The 18,160-nt window shown below is 38.9% G+C and overlaps 1 protein-coding gene across 3 annotated transcripts in view; it reads left to right on the top strand.

Moving 5' to 3' along the window:
- LOC149800333 (uncharacterized) overlaps positions 1 to 18,160 on the top strand; it is a 31,405-nt gene that overhangs the window by 1,444 nt on the left and 11,801 nt on the right. For 2 of the 3 annotated variants that reach the window (XM_089959930.1, XM_089959931.1), the window contains exons 2-7: positions 139 to 236; positions 788 to 881; positions 3,322 to 3,459; positions 4,329 to 4,469; positions 6,765 to 6,902; positions 7,802 to 7,942. In XM_089959930.1, the coding sequence (XP_089816056.1) occupies positions 188 to 236; positions 788 to 881; positions 3,322 to 3,459; positions 4,329 to 4,469; positions 6,765 to 6,902; positions 7,802 to 7,942 (701 nt within the window). In that variant the 5' untranslated portion in view covers positions 139 to 187. The remainder of the gene's footprint in view (positions 1 to 138; positions 237 to 787; positions 882 to 3,321; positions 3,460 to 4,328; positions 4,470 to 6,764; positions 6,903 to 7,801; positions 7,943 to 18,160) is intronic. The other variant, XM_089959932.1, reaches the window with a different exon arrangement.

Here is an 18,160-nt window from a genome sequence, read left to right as displayed (position 1 = left end):
ATAACCTATAGAATTCTGTAATGTATACCCTGACATTACTATCTCTGGAATAAAATGGACGGTGAAATCAGTACACCTGTTTCAAAGTAAAGTTAAATTGTTTCTACAATTTTTTTAACTGTATGCTTTCCATTGAAGTTTCTAGGTGTGATATACAAGTTTTCTTTAAGAGACAGAAGTAGGCACCATGCGGACTGTATTCTTTGTAACCCTAATAGTCCTTGTGGCACATGCAGGTGAGAACACCTAAAAACTCTCTCTCTCTCTCTCTCTCTCCAAACAAAAAGCTATACGATCAAATATAGTGATTATGTTTACAATTTACATAATGGCAGATATGTTTATGGTCATTTCATTTGACATTGAAGTGACAACTAAAATAGGTTCCATATTATGCGATTGAAAAGTCCAAAAAATACAATCATTTATAAAGCGTCACAAAGTCCTTTTTAATATAAGGACAAACATACACATGACCATAATCATCCTTTTTTTTCTTCTAAAGACTGGCAGTAGATTATATATTTGGATTTTTTATGGATTTGTTATTAGAGTCATAGTTTTCAGGTCCTTTATTTATATTTTCCAAAACTATTTCAGTATTAGTAGAAAAAGAAAAAACATCTTTTGGATTTCACTAATTTTAGAAACATATACCAACTTTCTAAAACATATATTCCTACTCTGAACTATATATTATTGTATGTTGCGCTATTTCAACGCTTAACTCTGCAAGTCTTTTGCAGCAGATAAAAACATATGCACCAAATACGTATTTCATTTCCAGGCGGAAACCCATTTTGTTCTTGCACCAATGAGTACATGCCGGTGTGTGGGAATGACGGTATTACGTATAACAACGAGTGTGAAATGGGGTGCAGGTGATGTCAATACATAGTTAAACTTGTCAATATGTCTAAAAATCGATCTCCAACAAGGCTATATAAAATTTTATACAAGGTAAAATGAGCGTGTTTTCATATTATAACGTAAGAATAGGCCGTATCGACTACTTGGTGTGTCCCTGGGTTATGCACTTCATTCCAACTGCCACGTCACGAAATAACATAATAATGCTGTTTTGTCATAGATAAATCAAACGAAGCCAAACCTATTCTACATATACATGATAAATGAAGTGAAGAGCAATATGTATGATGTCAATGTGTCAGAAGCAAAACTACCTTGACATTTTTTAACTCGAGGAAATTATTGCGACTATAGGATGTTTGAAAAACTAAATATGAAAAGGAATGTTAGTTATTCTAAGTAGTACGTGAACTGTGTATTCAGCTTGATACTAACATTATGTGACTTTAACATTTTTGCATGCTAAATTTGTATATGGTCCTATGCGTTTTGCAGTTGATTTGTAATCATATGATGTAATATGTTCTTGCATTTATACTGATATTCGATATCACCCTTGCGTGTAATTAATTGAAGTGCCTTTTTGTCGATATCATCTCAAAGAAAGTTGCATGTAACACGTTTTCAGAATACATGGAACAAAATTGGCATGAGCTTTGTAAACATCTATATGAGATATTCTAGTCACGCATAGTTTATTTAGTAAATCAGACATGTCTACGAATAAGCTCCAACAGCAGTTAAGAAAAGGGGGAATTACTGCATCTATGCCATGGAATTCAATCCTGTGTGGCATAGATTGTCACCCTATGGAAACGAATACTTTCTCAGTGCAAGTAAGCTTATCAATATTTAGGTCTTGAAAACTGCACGCCGGAATCAAATGTAACTGATCTTCCCACAGAAAATGTAGAAAATATTGCTTGCGAATATAACACAGAACATATGGAGAGAGTAGAAAATCTCTTTCCGTTGGAAGATTAAACAAAAGAATGCATGTTACAGAAAGAGTATTAAAGATGCTATTGTTTCGTATATGGTTCTTGTTATTCTGTTTGTTATAAATGCACTACCACGAAGGATGCCTGAAACAATATATTGGCTGTTTCAATGATTTATTGATTGCACCTTTACTGGTTTTATTATTGTTATCGGATGATTAATGTGGTTATCTGGCTATATATGACAATACAATAAAACGAAACGATGAAATCGTTGGCCATTTGATTTCGTTTCAAGGTTACAAACATTCATAGCCATAATGATTTCAAATTTAGTTTTGCTTCAGATAACCTAATACAACCGGGCATCAATTCGAACAACAAAAGGTCTTAAGTTCATTCTGAAACTAAGCCAATGCATATGTCAATTGCAAGCCAGACTTAAATGTCAGCCAGTCAGACTATGTGATTCTAGAGTGACGTCAGATATACTAATGTAATCCAAGGCTACACTTCTTAAATCTAGATTATACAATCTTGCGTTTACAATATTATTAACTTAAACACATTACATATTTAGCTCAAGACATCCTTACATGCATATTACAAAGAAAACCAACTCTTGTTGTATTTAACGTACGACTAATTTCTTCAAAGATTATTTTGTCATACTGAAAACAAAATGAAAGAATATGAACATTTTCGTAAGGAAGGAACAATAACTCCGGTTGTGTCTGAATTGGTTCGGCTTCCTGACATTAATAACTCTTGATCATATATGTTATGAAAACAATTATTTCACGATTGCTCTGATTTGTTTATCTCCATCCATAGATGATGACAAACCAGCAGCATTAAAAAAGCACATTATACCAGGATCCTTGCTGTAGAGCTTGTACAATTCTGTTCGCCGAGTGGTCTAAAGCGCTCACCGTTACCAAAGATTGCCATCTCACCTCTTTCTGCGTGGGTTCGAATCTCGGGTTCGGCCAAGGTGTGTATGAGAGAACGCTTGCCTATAGCTTCTCGTGGATCGGTGATTCTTTCCAGGGCTTTACTGGGTCCTTCCAAGACCATTCATACTGGCCAAAATGTATAGCCAATCTTGTGCTGACGAATGTACAATAACTACAACAACGGCAATTCTGCTCAACATTTATTTATTTTAGATCCAGTTCTTTGAATTTATCTAAACGTTTAGTAACGTCGACGATTTTGCAAGACTTTCATACCTTGATGTTTTCAATAAAATTTCGTCAAAATACAGTTTAGCGCTTTATGATAGCATGTCCTATAAAATCTCTTTTCTTGTTTCGTTTGGACCAATACACACATCGAATGGACAGTCTGAGTCGAACATCCCTTTACAGTTTCCAGCCATCAACAGACTCGTTTCACAGCATACACTTAAACGAAAATGTTTTCAGTCACAATGCTGAACGAACACTAGATTTATTGTAATCCGTGAGTACATCATTTGTCACGCATAATAATATATTTATATTTTTAGTCGTGTCGAGTTGAACGCTGAAGGAGAGTGCAATATGAAGCGTTCAGATTACCAGGCCTGCATATGTACCATGGAATACAACCCTGTGTGTGGCACTGACGGTCGCACCTATGGAAACAAATGCGCTCTCAAGTGCAAGTAAGCTAACCGATATTTAGTTATTGACAAGTGTTACTAACCATCTCAATTCATCTCAAAGGCGGCTTCTATTTGTAATATCACAGTTCTAGACCTTGTGTAGACAATACACGCCTAATGCACCATTTGCTGAATTTCTATACAACATGTAGCTGACTAACGTTCATGTATTTCATTTGTTCCCATCGTATAAAAATGGTCACATCCTTGCATATCTTAACACAAAATGAAGATAATACTTGGAAATATTATCTGGACATTCGATGGCAAAAGCCAAAGAAATCATTCGTCTACTAGATGTCATGTTGAACTTAAATATTCGAGTAAGACAATGCAAACATTTAAAGAATGGGGGTGGGGTTCCTTACTTATAGCATTTCCGTATTTTAGTCCAAAGGAATGCTTCATGCAAGCTATAACGAAGCTATTTCTCTTGTGGGAGGAACAACATAAAATGAAGCAATAAGGTCAAGCAAGAAAGCAAAATCAAATACCTAATTAGTTTGTTGTTTGTTTTTTTGTACACGCGCCTTTGTACTACCAGAAAAATGCGAAGAAAGAAAGTTCCTACCATCGTTCTCAATAGTTGGATCAGATCGTTGTGCAATTTTGCTTGGAAAATAAAACTAGTTCATATTTTCCAATACATATCGAATTACCCATAATTTTTGTATAATACAAGTATTTCTTACAATTAATTTAACATTGTAGGTGGTTCTGTGCAATATTGATCCATAATACATTGCGCCATACTGCACAATATGAAACCGTGTTTGCGGTGATAAGCGTATATGAATATTAAGCCTAAATGATATAAATCTAGCATACAATGGATGGGTTATAGGATATGTGTTATTTTCCAATCTCAGAGGTGTTCCAATGGCTCACGAAGGTGTATGCAAGGATAAGCTGCACAGTAATGGCTGCGGCTGTAGTTGTCCTAAAATCTACAGGCCTGTGTGTGGAAAAGATGGACAGACGTATGCCAACGAATGTGAAATGAGTTGCTGGTAAGCCTTCAAAAATATTACCTAATTCAATGTAGGGTCGCCGCTTGGAATAGGGACTATATACTTGTTCACAGAGTCATTTGGAGGTAAATATTTTCATATTAATTACAAAAGATCAAACAGTTCAAACAGCGTACTGTCGATGTCTACCGCTCGATGTCACCAACTTAATGCATGTATAAATTTATGCAGACGTTTAAAACCGAACAATCTGATTGAAAATTAAGTCTCGTGTTTAACCTTAACCAAGCAAATGGCCAAAGTCACTAAATGATTTTAAAATGTATGTTATTGATATGGGGGTAATTGCTTGCGTGATGTAACCTATGACTGAAGGAAACATATAATCTTTAAGTCCATAATTGACCAGAATGCATACAAATAGTAATATACCCATCTATATATCTTTCTTTCTACCGATCTTTCTGAAATTTACCTCAGAGAATAATGAATTACGGAATAAGCGGAAGCATACAATAATGTAATGGTTCACTATTGAACGTGTTTGTCTCTGAAAATATACACGTTCTTATTGCACATACATTGTTGCTAATTAAATATGTATCCTGAAAGATGATTGAAGCAATTACTCGATCGTTGATTGATAAGAGTTCATTGATTCCAACAATCACCTAAGACGATTGATGTATATTTGTATCTGGATATGCGTTACGGTTAAATAAGATGCAATTTCTCGTCAGACTAGAAACAGATTCTTAAAACCCGATGTCGTTGTAGAGTTCGAGATATATATATATCTCGAACTCCACAACGACATCGGGTTTTGAAGATCTATTATATATATCGAACTCTACAACATCGGGTTTTAAAGATCTGTTTCCAGTTTGATATATAGCACGGCTTACTGCAGTTAAATCTACAATAGCTCAATTAGCTTAAAATGGAGTCAACTGTACATGTATATATGACCATATTGATATAAAGAGTTGTGTAATCTAAACTTGGAAAGGACAGGTGTCGTGTCTTGAGTATTACAGTTGTTATAACCAATAGTTGCTTCAACGTGTCTCCAATTTGACCAAAATAAATCTTAAAGTCAGTTCTAGACACGGTTCATCGGGTCTGTCAGTTTTAATTCAAATTGTAATTTCAGCCAATCAGGTTAAACGAATCCAGGGTAAAATGTGTGCCCACACGTCAGTTATGCTGGTGAAATCCAAACTTACACCCACCAAAGCTGGGTCATATAACCTTGCCTATAAAATAACTCCTTACATATTTAACTCACTCGACCTCTGCATACTGAGAAGAAAACAAGTTTTACTTATCTTGATCGTGTCTTTAGATACTGTAATGTCGTACTGAGACAAAAAGCAAGAGTAAGAACATTACCAAAAGAAACAAGCTGTGGCTCCGGGTGGGTTTGAGATCGCTCATCCTCCTGATATCAATAAATCTGGATCACGTGTGTCATGCAATCAATTGTTTCAAGGAGTTTCGCATCTGTTTATATTCACCCGTATCTGATTGCACATCAGCCTAATTTGTCCAGTACAGAAAGGACTTTTTGCCAGGATTTTAGCTGTCAGTGTCTGTCAAATTCTGGTCAGCGTTTGTTTGTTAGATTAAGATATTTGAATGTAAACTTTTAGTAATGTTAGGCACAATTGACATTATATCACCGACATACACACGTAAATATAAATACCTGTGTTATTCCATTTTTTGTTTTGAGTAAACTGAGTTTGAAAATTAACCTATTTTACCAACATTTGTCAAATTGACTAGCAAATCGGCGTTTATTTTTTGTAGACATTTAATATCTTTACACCAAGATACCTGTTTGGGTATATTTGTATTCAATTTCTATATCCATTCAACTGTAAGGAAGGGGGGGGGGGGGCTTCTAAAGTTTTCTTATCTTAGTTTTGGTTGCCTTTATCATGACGGAATGGTTTCGCTTTTAATGATTTAGAAAGACATCCATGCCTTTTAATGCCTTGACGATTTTAATCAAACTGCGTCAAAATTCTGTTTATTGCTTTATGAAGTTGTTTACGGTCATTTGGTTGCTTTCTGTGTATTTGCTTCAAAATCAAATAGATGGTCTATGTCCAGCAACACTTTACAATCACCAACCATCAATAGGTTCGTCTCACAACTGGAGAAGTTTGGGATTTTTTATAGAAACTATCGTTAAATATTCTTCTGCTTTCTTCTATGTAAATTACTTATATACGTAAACGTTTTCAGTAGCAATGCTGATTGGAAACGGGACTTTTTGTAATCGATGATGATATTATTTCGAAATCAGAATAATATATTTGTTTTCAGTGGTGTCGAGTTGGATCATAAAGAAAAGTGCAACGCACAGTCGTCAGCTAAGCACGCCTGCCTTTGTACACTGGAACACAGTCCCGTGTGCGGCACGGACGGTAACACCTATGGAAACGAGTGTTTTCTCAAATGCGAGTAAGCTAATCGAAATTTTGTCTTTGACATAACTAATATCACAAATCTTGAACTCGTATAGACAATACAAGCCAACTTCAGCATTTACTGACATTTCCATAAATAGATGTAGCTGATAAACATTAGCGAAATTCATTTCATTATCCTCACCATATACAAAATGGCCAATGGCCAAAGCCTTGTCTAACTTAAAACAAAATTAGTCTAAACATAATAATTGAGAAACATATTACGTGTGAATATCACACCACTGAAAGTTTGTAAATTTGACATGAAAAGCTAATAAAAACATTCATCATTTCCATTTTTGGATCCACAGTCTTCATGCAGGCTCACACGAATATAGTCTCAAGTGGGAAGCCAATAGAAAATACATAATGTCAAACAAAAAGACAAAATCAAATAATAAATTAGTTTTTGCATCATATTAACTATTTTCAAGATTCAGATATTGTTCAAATCCACGTGCAAAATACTGATCAAAATTGTCAAAATGTTTGATAAAATTATCGCCTGAAGTAGGCTTTAAAAGACATCGACAATGTATTGTAGAAACAAGTCCATCTCAATGAGACCTTCTGGTATACGACGGATTAAATAGTCGACGCACAATATATGCGCCTTAACGCCACTAGAAATAAGGAGAATGATTACACGTTTTTCCGCTCCTTCTCAAGACTTTGACACAACGTTGTGCAGTACTGCTAAGAAAACAAACTCGTTAATATGTTCATATATAAATGTAATGTGTGGAACTGATCCATAATGCCTTGCGTCGTACTTCATGACATGATACCACGTTTGCGGTAATAACCGTGATTTAAATATTAAATTGAAAACACATACATCTACCTTAATTTGATCGGATTATTGAATTAATGTTATTTTCCAATCTCCAGACATGTTACAATGGCTTACAGAGGTGCGTGTAAGGATATGAGGAACAGCAATGATTGGGATTGTCTATGTCCTGCAATCTACTCGCCTGTGTGCGGAAATGATGGAAGGACGTATGACAACAAGTGCATAATGGAATGCAAGTAAGCCTTCAAAAATATAAATTAATTCATTGTAAGGATCAAAGCAGCATCTGTAGTAAATTTACCCTGTCCATTATATAGTTTGGTGATATATATATATATATATATATATATATATATATATATATATATATATATATATATATATATATATATATATATATATATATATATATATATATATATATTAACAGCTTGTAAATCGTACTCCTTACATCTATCGCTGGATATAGCGAACATATTTTACGCATAGATTTAAACTGATTTTCAGAACCGATTAAAATCTGATTGAAAGAATTATAGCAAGTGAATAGACGAATACAGTGGCATATCGCAGCTGTCAAACCTGCATGTAGACTGTTTAAACCTAGCAGCAGGGGGGGCGAATCGGACATTTTGTCCAATCGTTATTTTGCTTAATTATTACTTTCTGCAACTCAACGATCTAGTGTCGTCAGCGCCTGGTAAAAAAAAAACGACGACGTCTTTGGGGGATCGTCGCGTCGTCATTTGGTTTAATTAACACCTTCTGCGCGTCGATCCCCAGCGTCGTCAGCGTCCGGTAAGCACATCGACGACCGCGTCGATGTCATTGCCCCCCTCTGCTGCTATGATCTTACAAACAGAGTGATCACTAACTCCTCCTCTTGCAGATCAATTAGGTTATTTGACTGATCGGTAAGTCTGAAATTAATTCTCGTTAAAAACCGATCATGGCATCGCATATAGACCGGATTAATCGGACTCTCAATGATCAAAAATCCCGGAGGGGCTGTTGGTGAAAACGAATAAAGGATATACCCCTGTTGAGCTTGATTTGATTGCTTGGTATCCACCTGGTAACTCCCTTCGATAACATCACACACTAGATTAATCGCTATCACCGATGCAATATTTACGTTGTATGGAGCAATATGCCTACCACCATCTCCGTTATCGTGTCTGAGGATAGTTGATGGGGGGGTGTCCGCGGGTGGATTCTTAGGCCATCCTAGTATGGTTCTTATTGAACTGTTATAAATATCAACCATATACCCCGGTGTGCTTATTTCAATCGTCGATGATAACGTCGGTTCATGAACCGTAATAGCGATTTTTGATTCCTTTCCTGTGATCGATTTTATCCTGCGTTGAAATTCTTTATTGATTTGTTCTATTTGGTATGACCCAGTTGGTATTGTAACCTCCTCCCAGTCTGGGGTCCCATCGGGTTTATTTGTCCGTGCAAAAACCAGCGAGTTATTAGGTTGTTGTCCGTTAAATGCGTCCGCTCGGATATTAGGCCAACTGTGATATACTCGCAATTTTGCCAGCGCTATTTCCTTCACTGGAACCGGCGACGGGAAGTTCACACTGAATTCGGGTTTCGTTGATGTTATCGATATCATATTTGTTTGTACCGGAGTGGTGTTCTCCGCGATCCGCTGAAGTAATTGAGACCCTTCGGGGTTCAGCGACATTATTATTATTCGTTGTTTTTAGTGTCTAATTTTAACAACCAGGTGGTTCCGGCTTCCAGTTGAAAATCCTCGATTTTTGACATCGCGGAGCTATACAACTGGACCATCGTGGAGAATTCAACATCGGATACGAACAAATTATCAATCGACAACGAGATCAACCCGGATAATTTCGAGTATGCGTCGGATACTATTTGATGTTTTACTGTATACTCGTTGAGTTTTTTCTGAAAACACGATGATATCTTCCTAGTGATTGCGTTGGCGACTCCAGCAATTGTTGTCATCGCGGAGATAGCGATTGGAACAGCGATCGGGGCTATCGTGGTCACCGTGGATAAAATAACACCGGTACCGGCTACTATACCCGACACCGAGTACACGACCGCGTCGATGGCGGTTATTTTTCGGCGGTATTTTTTTATTTTTGCACGGTATTGTTCGGAAAGCGTTTTTAAATTCGCGGAGAATTCTTTTGCGGTATCGAATCGATATTGATGTGACGTCGGTGATACCTCTGATTCAACTTCCTTGGTGGTCATTTTTATTTTAAAAGAGCTAGTGTTTTTAATTACTTAGATTCGCTGCAAATTCCACATACCATGTAATGTTTGCCCGGGCTAGATTTCTATCAACGGCATAAATTGTAAACTGTTCAGTTGCGTTCTTGTCTATAATTGTTGATATTGTATTGTTAAACCCGGATGAACTCGACGATAATATATTAAACTGCATCATTGAAACCAGTGTCAATCGATAAATGCCCTTAACAGTTGCGGTGATATTTACTGTATTCTGTGTAGGAGTCCAATCGAATGATCCATGCCGAATTGTGTATACTGTGTTGATGATGTTCTCATGAGGGGTTTTTATTTTTTCGAATTGCTCTGCTACTCTCGGTAGTCCGTCTTTAATCGTTTCAACATCAGTTCTGATTATTCCTACTTCCCGCCAATGCGCGTCTACATTATTTATGATCGTTACAACATTAGTTTTGATTGTTTCTATTTCCCGTGTATTCTCGGTCATACTTTTTTTGTTCGCTGCAACATCAAGTTTGATTGTTCCTATTTCATATGTATGCACGTCTATACCTTTTTTGTTCGCTGCAACATCAGTTTTGATTAATCCTATTCCCCGCCAATACGCGTCTACATTTTTTTTGTTCGCTTCAACATCAGTTTTGATTGTTCCTATTTCCTGTGTATGCGCGTCCACACCCTTTTTGTTCGCTTCAATATCAGTTTTGATTATTCCTATTTCCTGTGTATGCGCGTCTATATTATTTATGATCGTTGTAACATCAGTTTTGATTGTTTCTATTTTCCGTCCATGCGAGTCTACATTATTTATGATCGTTGCAACATTAGCGCCGATTATTTCTATTTCCCGTTCATGCGCGTCTACACCCTTTTTGTTTGTTGCAACATCAGTTTTGATTGTTTCTATTTCCTGTCCATACGCAGTGATATCATTTATAGTTATTGTGATTTCATCCGGCTTGGTATTTTTTTTACCAAGGAATTTATCAAAGTTGTCATCGATCCTGTTAACATTTTTTCGTAACGTGTAAAATTGGCCCGACAGCGTCGTAAACTCCAAAATAGTATTTTTTATTGTTGCAAGATTTGGTTCGAATACTATCGGGTACCCAAAAAATCTATCGATAGTTGTTTTCACATGCCCTTCGAGTTCGATTATTGATCTATTCAACCTTATAACACCGTCTTGGACTAATTCTATCGTATTCTCTATCTGAAATATATATCCACCCGGTTTGATTCGTCCGTCGGCGGTATACAACGCGATGGTGTTCTCGGCGGCATCACGCTGTCGTAATAAAACGTCATTTAGCGACACATTACCGGATTTCAATTTACCCTGGCGGTCTTGAAATACAACTATTTCATCTGGGTCAACACTGGTTAAGTTCAACGTATCAGCGATTTCATCCTCAATTAGTTTTTTTATGTCATCGGTGGCGGGCGTTTCCGTGGGCTTTTTCAGCGCCGAAACCGGTCGTCCCCAGATATCAATCATTATTATTGTAAATGTTATTCTCTAAAATCCGTTGAGCTTCTACGACCCCACTAGTGTATTCGTTTACAACCATATGAGGTGGTTTTCGCGATGATGAAATCGCCGCGAGTACGTTCAATACCTCACGGCCACATATCGGCGGGTCACTCAATTGCTGTGTTGGCAGCGTGGAATAAAAAACCCGGGCTGAACACGCCCGGGATGAACACGCCCGGATATACCGCATGAACTCTTTCGGCGGAGCTAACCCGTATGAATCAAAATAGACGATTGCACGCGGATCAATCGCGTACGCAACCCAATGAGTTCCCGCTCCGGAGGACCCATCGAGGTTAATTATGCCGGTTTCAATATTCCTTGGTGCCGCCGGTAATTGATCCCTCATAAAAACACCTCTGAAGTTTTTTATCGCTAGCGCGTTTGCGGCCTCTATTAAATCAAAATTAGACATTGGAGTCATTGACTCCCGAGTCAATAAACGGTTCCCGGTAGTCTTAGACCCTTTCCCGAATACCATGAATACGGGGTTCCCGGTAGTCTTAGACCCTTTCCGGCCACGGGTCGTTTTTTTTTGTAGCCTTTCCCGGTTGCCTTCTTTAATGCCATTCCTGCCGCGGTACCAACGGCTCCTAACGCCGCCGCCTTAGCCACTGCTGGTGCGGCCGCGGCAATCAACGCTGGAATCGCAGCTAACAGCGGAAATATCCCACCGGTCTTTTCCATGTTTTTAATTGCTGCGGCTGAAAAATCTATTTGAACACCCTTTTTATTCTTCATCGCATCATTGAAATGTTTTATTTGACGCGCCGTCAACGATATCTTATGATTACCACCCGCCATCTGTGACGGCTTCAGCGTTATTGTGGTCCCGCATTGTTTAGCCGACTTTGATCGTAATTTCTTGACTTGACCATCAGTCAACTCTACACTGACGACACTATACGACATTTTATTGTAAACGCGTTTGTGTTTTCAATTACATGTTTTCCACTGGCGCATCAACGATTCTCATTCGTCCACCAACGCCTTCTAGCAGCATTGATTTATCGCTGAGAATGACAGCAACCGCTCTATAATTAACACCACCCGGGGCTATACGAGCTCGGAAGTGTATATCAACGACGGATTGTCTCGTTAAATCAAGATGTTCCAGCGAAAAATAATAAATCGGATACAGGTTTTTAAAATCAAGTTGTGATATTTGCAAACCAGTGTCGACGTTTTGATCACGACCCATATACGACAGCAATCGATGATACACACGTGCGATATGGTTGTCGCCGTAATTAAGATGTATATCCTCGGATGGTTCCTGTTGTCCGTTTATTCTCAGCGAAACATCCCTGACTCCTAATTGATCAAATATCATATGGCTGCGTTCTTGACTACCCAATCGTTCCCTATTCTGCAGCGCTATGAATATATGACGCGGGGCTGAAACACCCTGTTTTGACGCCAGGTGCCATGTAAACGTATCGGCGACGTTATCCTCTTTAGCATCAGTTGTTACCGCTAGCCAACTCAACAACGATTTCCCTCCCTGTTCCATAAATGCTAACAATCGTGCTTCCGTGGTAACTGATGGAGTCAGCACCGGCATCCACAATGCCATTTTAGTTAAAACGACTTTACCGGCAGCGACGCCAGCAGCACGCCATATTGCATTGTTATCATCGCCCCTTCGCGTCAGCGCGATTGTATGCTTAGCCCCATAGACAACTTTTCTGACATTTCTGCAGAATCCAAATATGTGATGGAGTGGAATCGCGCATGAAAACTGTCGGCGTGGTCCTTGCAACATTCCTACTCGTGCTGCGAATCCTAGATTGTAATCATTGTTGGTGCTTTTTATAATATTGAAATTAGCGCCTGGTCTTGCTCTGCGGTCTGGATTGGCTGCTTCAGCCTGTGGGTCAACTGCGGTATCTCTTTCCGCCAGCACGTTAACGTACTGAAGATGATCAGCGTTATTAGTGGTGTCCTTCGAAAACATCATAGATGGGCCCGCCGATCTTGTATAATCATCCGAGTATCTCGCCAACCCAATTATCGTTGTTGCAACATCAACCTCGCGTTCTATTGATTCAATTTCTCGCCCGTCAATAAGATATCTGGCGCTCTCAAATAACGCCATGATACCGTTGTTGACGAAGCCAACTCGAACACGATGGTCATCTGCGTATGGTGCATTATCGGCGGCATTTGTCACGAGTTCTCCCTCGATTTCGATAAACGCTTCACACGGCAAAAAATATTTACTGGTATCTTGGACTTGAAGTTCAATTCGCGATCGTAGGTCGGGTTGCGCTGCATAATAAGAATAAAATTGATAATCACGGACAGAATCATCCCTGCGCACTGGGGCGTCCATATCAAACGCGGGATCAGCGGTACGCGCAAACATTCTATTATTTATCATGTTGATGTTTTCAATTGAAATCCATCAACGTCGTTTTCGTCGTAAATTCTTTGAATTTAAACCACTCCCCGCTATCGCGTTCATGAGCGCGTTGGTTGCCGCATCGGCGGATGGCGAAGTCGCCAACGACGGAGTCGTCGCCAACGACTGAGTCGTCGCCAACGACTCTAGTTTTTCTTCCACGGCGTTATTTATTACTTTACTGACATTTGCAGGCATCACTGTCGTTGATGGCATTACCGGTGGTTTCTGTTTTCTTTTTGAAAATCTCTTGGATTTCACCAACGACATTAGTTTGTCTCGTGCGGCAGAAAACGCCCTTCCGGCAACATCTCCAATGGCACTAATACCCTTATCACGAATAACATCAATAGCCTTCATTCCTAATTGTTTGGCTAACGGCGCTACTTTTGGAGCCATTCTTGTAAATAACCCCGCAATGGTGCTACCGAGACCATCTCCATAGTACGCGCGGTAAATAGGCAATCGCGAGTTTACCACGTAGACGAGTACTGGTTTATCATGGTTGTAGTGTATGATCATCCTTATTAAAAACACCAGTTTTCCAATTAATCATCCACGAGTTCGTCTATGAGCGTTCGATATGCATTAACGTCCATAATACCGCCTGCAAATAACCGCTTGCAAATATCAGCGGCCTCATTGATTATTTCCGGAGAGTTATTTCCGGCTCGTTTTCCTCCGATTAGTACTTCCAGCCGTGATATATCACTGAGAACACTATTAGGACAGGTAACGCCGTAGGATTCTTTACCAACAGAGTATCCTTTTCCTTTTTTTGGTGTTATACTCTTAACTTCCTTGTGGAATGCGTCGTAATCGGATTTACTACGATGTGGTAATGCATCTTTATGTTTACTCGCTAAATACACTATTCTTGCCCAGTCCTTTAACGACTTTATATTTTTCTCGTAACCGCTATTGATATGCTTCTTATCTCGAATGCTCTTAGCAAAATTGTTGGCAGCAAAATTAATTAATTCTTCCCTGCTGCTGAAGCCTCTAATTTCATCTATTGTGCTCTTCTTGAGTACAATACGGGGTATATTCCCCTCTTTTTCTTCCGGTATTTCTTCTTCTGGTGTTTCTTCGGGTATTTCTTCTTCTGGTTCTTTCGCAGTAGCACCTAATTCTTCCTCGTCGGCCATTGTAACATAAGGTTCTTGTGGTTCGGTTATAGCGAGTGGTGGCGGCCTCCGTGTTGTAGCAGCCGCTATTTTTGCAGGAAGTGTTTCTAAGGACCTTTTTGTTTGTTTTGTCTCTGCCGCTATCTTTTCAAGCGCACCAAGAACGGGCACAGTTGCCGCCGTAACATCTTTGGTCGCTTTAGTTACCGGGGCAAATAACTGTTCACTTCCAACAGCAAAATCAGTTTGCATTTGTTGTCGCGTTTGAAGTTTCTCTCTCACTCTGTCTCGTAACGGTATAAACTTTTTAAGCGCTGCTAGCCGCTCTCTGGCTAGCCGAGTAGTAAGTGATTCACCTACCATTATTGTAAATTGATCCGCAATTTTCTAATTTTCCGCCGAGTGTACCATCGGGGGCTCCACGGAGTTTTCGTCTATAATCCTTCTAATGTTTTTGATCTTACTAGAAATCTCCCGGCGTCGTTCATAAACACGTCCGAGTTTTTTTCGTATTATTTCAACGGCAGTGAATAGTCCAATGAATGCATTTGCGTCATTGTGGTACAGGTTCTCATTAATCGTATGTTGTAATCGTTTTATAAAAAAATACTCGCGGGCCAGGGTAAAACGCCCCCGTTTCGACTGTTCGTTAATAATCTCATAATCGGATAATATTTTTTCACTGTCGAGACCATCAGATAATTCAATTCCTTGATTTTTTAATTTTGAAATCTCGGCTAATATATTATTGATGTCTTCGATATTCATTATTCTTATAAAACATCTTGTTTTTAAATAAAAAGAAAAATGAAACCCCGTGTATCAATTCCGAAGGTGTTTAATAATTCGTTAGACGTGACCTCGTCAGCGCCATAGGCGCCGGTGACTTCATCACTCGCTGATTTCTGTTATATATGAAAATCGAATTCTATGCCCGGTCTTTTTTGAGATCGCTGAATTCTGTATTCCTTCTGCAACAAATCGTATTGAGGCGATATAAATGTCAAAATATTTTCCTGCCTCATTCATCGACTGAAATATTTTTTCCTCGTGAGTTGTTGTATCAAATGACTTTACGGGTTTTGCTTTCTTTGGGTATTTACCGGTTTGGCCTTTTTTGGTATTCTGACTTTGCGAGATAGCTTGCAAGTTTGTAAGAGAATTATCAGTCTTATTATTATTAATATGATCAATCACAAGCCCATTTTCGATTAATCCGTTGAATGCTTCAAATACAATCCTGTGAACATAATAGTTTTTTCCTCCTGCAGTAAATTGCAAGTATCCCTGATTACTTACGGTGCCAACTGGTTTCTTCAGTTTGCGGTTTCTAACAATGCCGTCGCGAGATGCCTCGTAATTGACGACCAGGGGATGCGGCTGAAATTCTTGGTCCATTTGTATAATAATACTACTTGTCTAATTTATTATTTGGTTTAATTATGAATCTTTCAACGTAGTCTTGGGGGGTTTTAATGACGAAGTCTGCGGTGGGGTCAATGACGGCGTTTATAATTCGCTTGTCATAATAGCGTTTTAGTTCCCTGTATCGCTTTCCGCCACAATTAATACACAACTGCGATTTTCCTCTTACACCGACGTGACAAACCAAGCACGGCAGGGGGCCAAGAGAACCATTACGAACGCTTTGTAAATGATACCCGCAGAATTCACCTCTACATGATTTATTGCACGGGGTTGTCGACCCAATCATCAACCATTTGCAGTGATTCATTATACTATATTCTTTCATTTAAATACTTGTTTTAATTATATGGATGAGTTTGAGAGATTAGCAGTAATTAAGCCCTGGAAAAATATTAAGTTCAATCTCGATAGAGTCCTCAAGGACACACCAAAAGCGTTAATAAACGATAAAACCCTGTTGAATAAAATACGCGATTGTATCAATGAATTCAAACGTGATGGTGCATCTCATAGTTGGTCAACATTTCGAATTGATGGTGTTGTTGATGCTACCATGAACGACAACCGCGCAGCAATGATAATATCACAACTTGACAGTAAAAGGTATTTCTTCAGAGTAAAATTCATTGTCCGGGTGGAATCAGGCGATTGGATCATACGTGATAAATTTGAACCAGTTTTCAGCGACAAGAAAACAGTCACTGTCAGCCGCGACTCCAAGCCGGGGTTGTTAACCGGAATTGACAGACCATACTATGAACGAGCGTATCCTGAAACAGCAGTTGTTTATGGGATATACCCGTTAAATAAGAAACCTGATATCGGAAAACTGAAACCGATGAAACAGTCAACGGGGATAAATTGTGTAGCAGAACGAATAATAGAGCATTTTACAAATGCATGTCGAGGAAACAAATTGACTGATTTACGACGTAGCAAAATCAACCAGTGGGAACTAACCGTAAAAGAGCGTGGAGCGACCATCAGCGACATAGCGAGATTAGAAACGTCGTTGAGATTTCCAATAACCGTTACAACGATAACCGGTGAAGTATTACACGAATCAAAGTATAAATCAAAGGGAGCCCCAATCAAAATTATTGATCATAACGAACACGCATGGACGCCCGCGATCACAATATTTCCACGGGATAGAACAGTAAAGTATATACCCGAAGAATTCCTGGGAGAACAATTCTCCAGGGATGGTTTTCTCGCGGAGAGGAAACTATTTGATGCTATTGCCTACTTGTGTAAAAACGACCCTGTATCAGTGTGGTTACTTCGCAGCGCTGAAAACGACATGGATACCTTTGATCAGTTTGTAAGACCAAACGGTGAATTATATCGCACTGAAGCATTTCACAACAGGATGAAAAAAACCGCCATAGAATTTGAGGAGCATGATGAACAACTGCTAACAAATTGTTTTACGATTCCATCGGTTGTAGCTCATGTTGCAGCAAGGAAAAATGCGTGGAGACCAACGCGCAAGGAATTTCTACCGGATGTACAATCCAGTTGTTTGGAGTATTATCACGGTGGACTATGGAACACTGGATACAACCGCGACGCTATGATTTCCGTTGATATGGTTGCCTGTTATCCAGCGAGTTTTCTCGGGTATGGATCCGCCGCTGAGTATTTCAAACGATTTGGACACCCCAGACATGAAATGACTCGTGTTGCTATTAATGGACCACTGCCTGATTTTGATTTAACC

This window comes from Sinohyriopsis cumingii, chromosome 5 (assembly GCF_028554795.1).
Source record: "Sinohyriopsis cumingii isolate HCF-2022 chromosome 5, ASM2855479v2, whole genome shotgun sequence".
Classification (NCBI taxonomy): domain Eukaryota; kingdom Metazoa; phylum Mollusca; class Bivalvia; order Unionida; family Unionidae; genus Sinohyriopsis; species Sinohyriopsis cumingii.
Note: the sequence above shows the minus strand (reverse complement) of the source record. Positions and strands in the feature narration are given on the sequence as shown.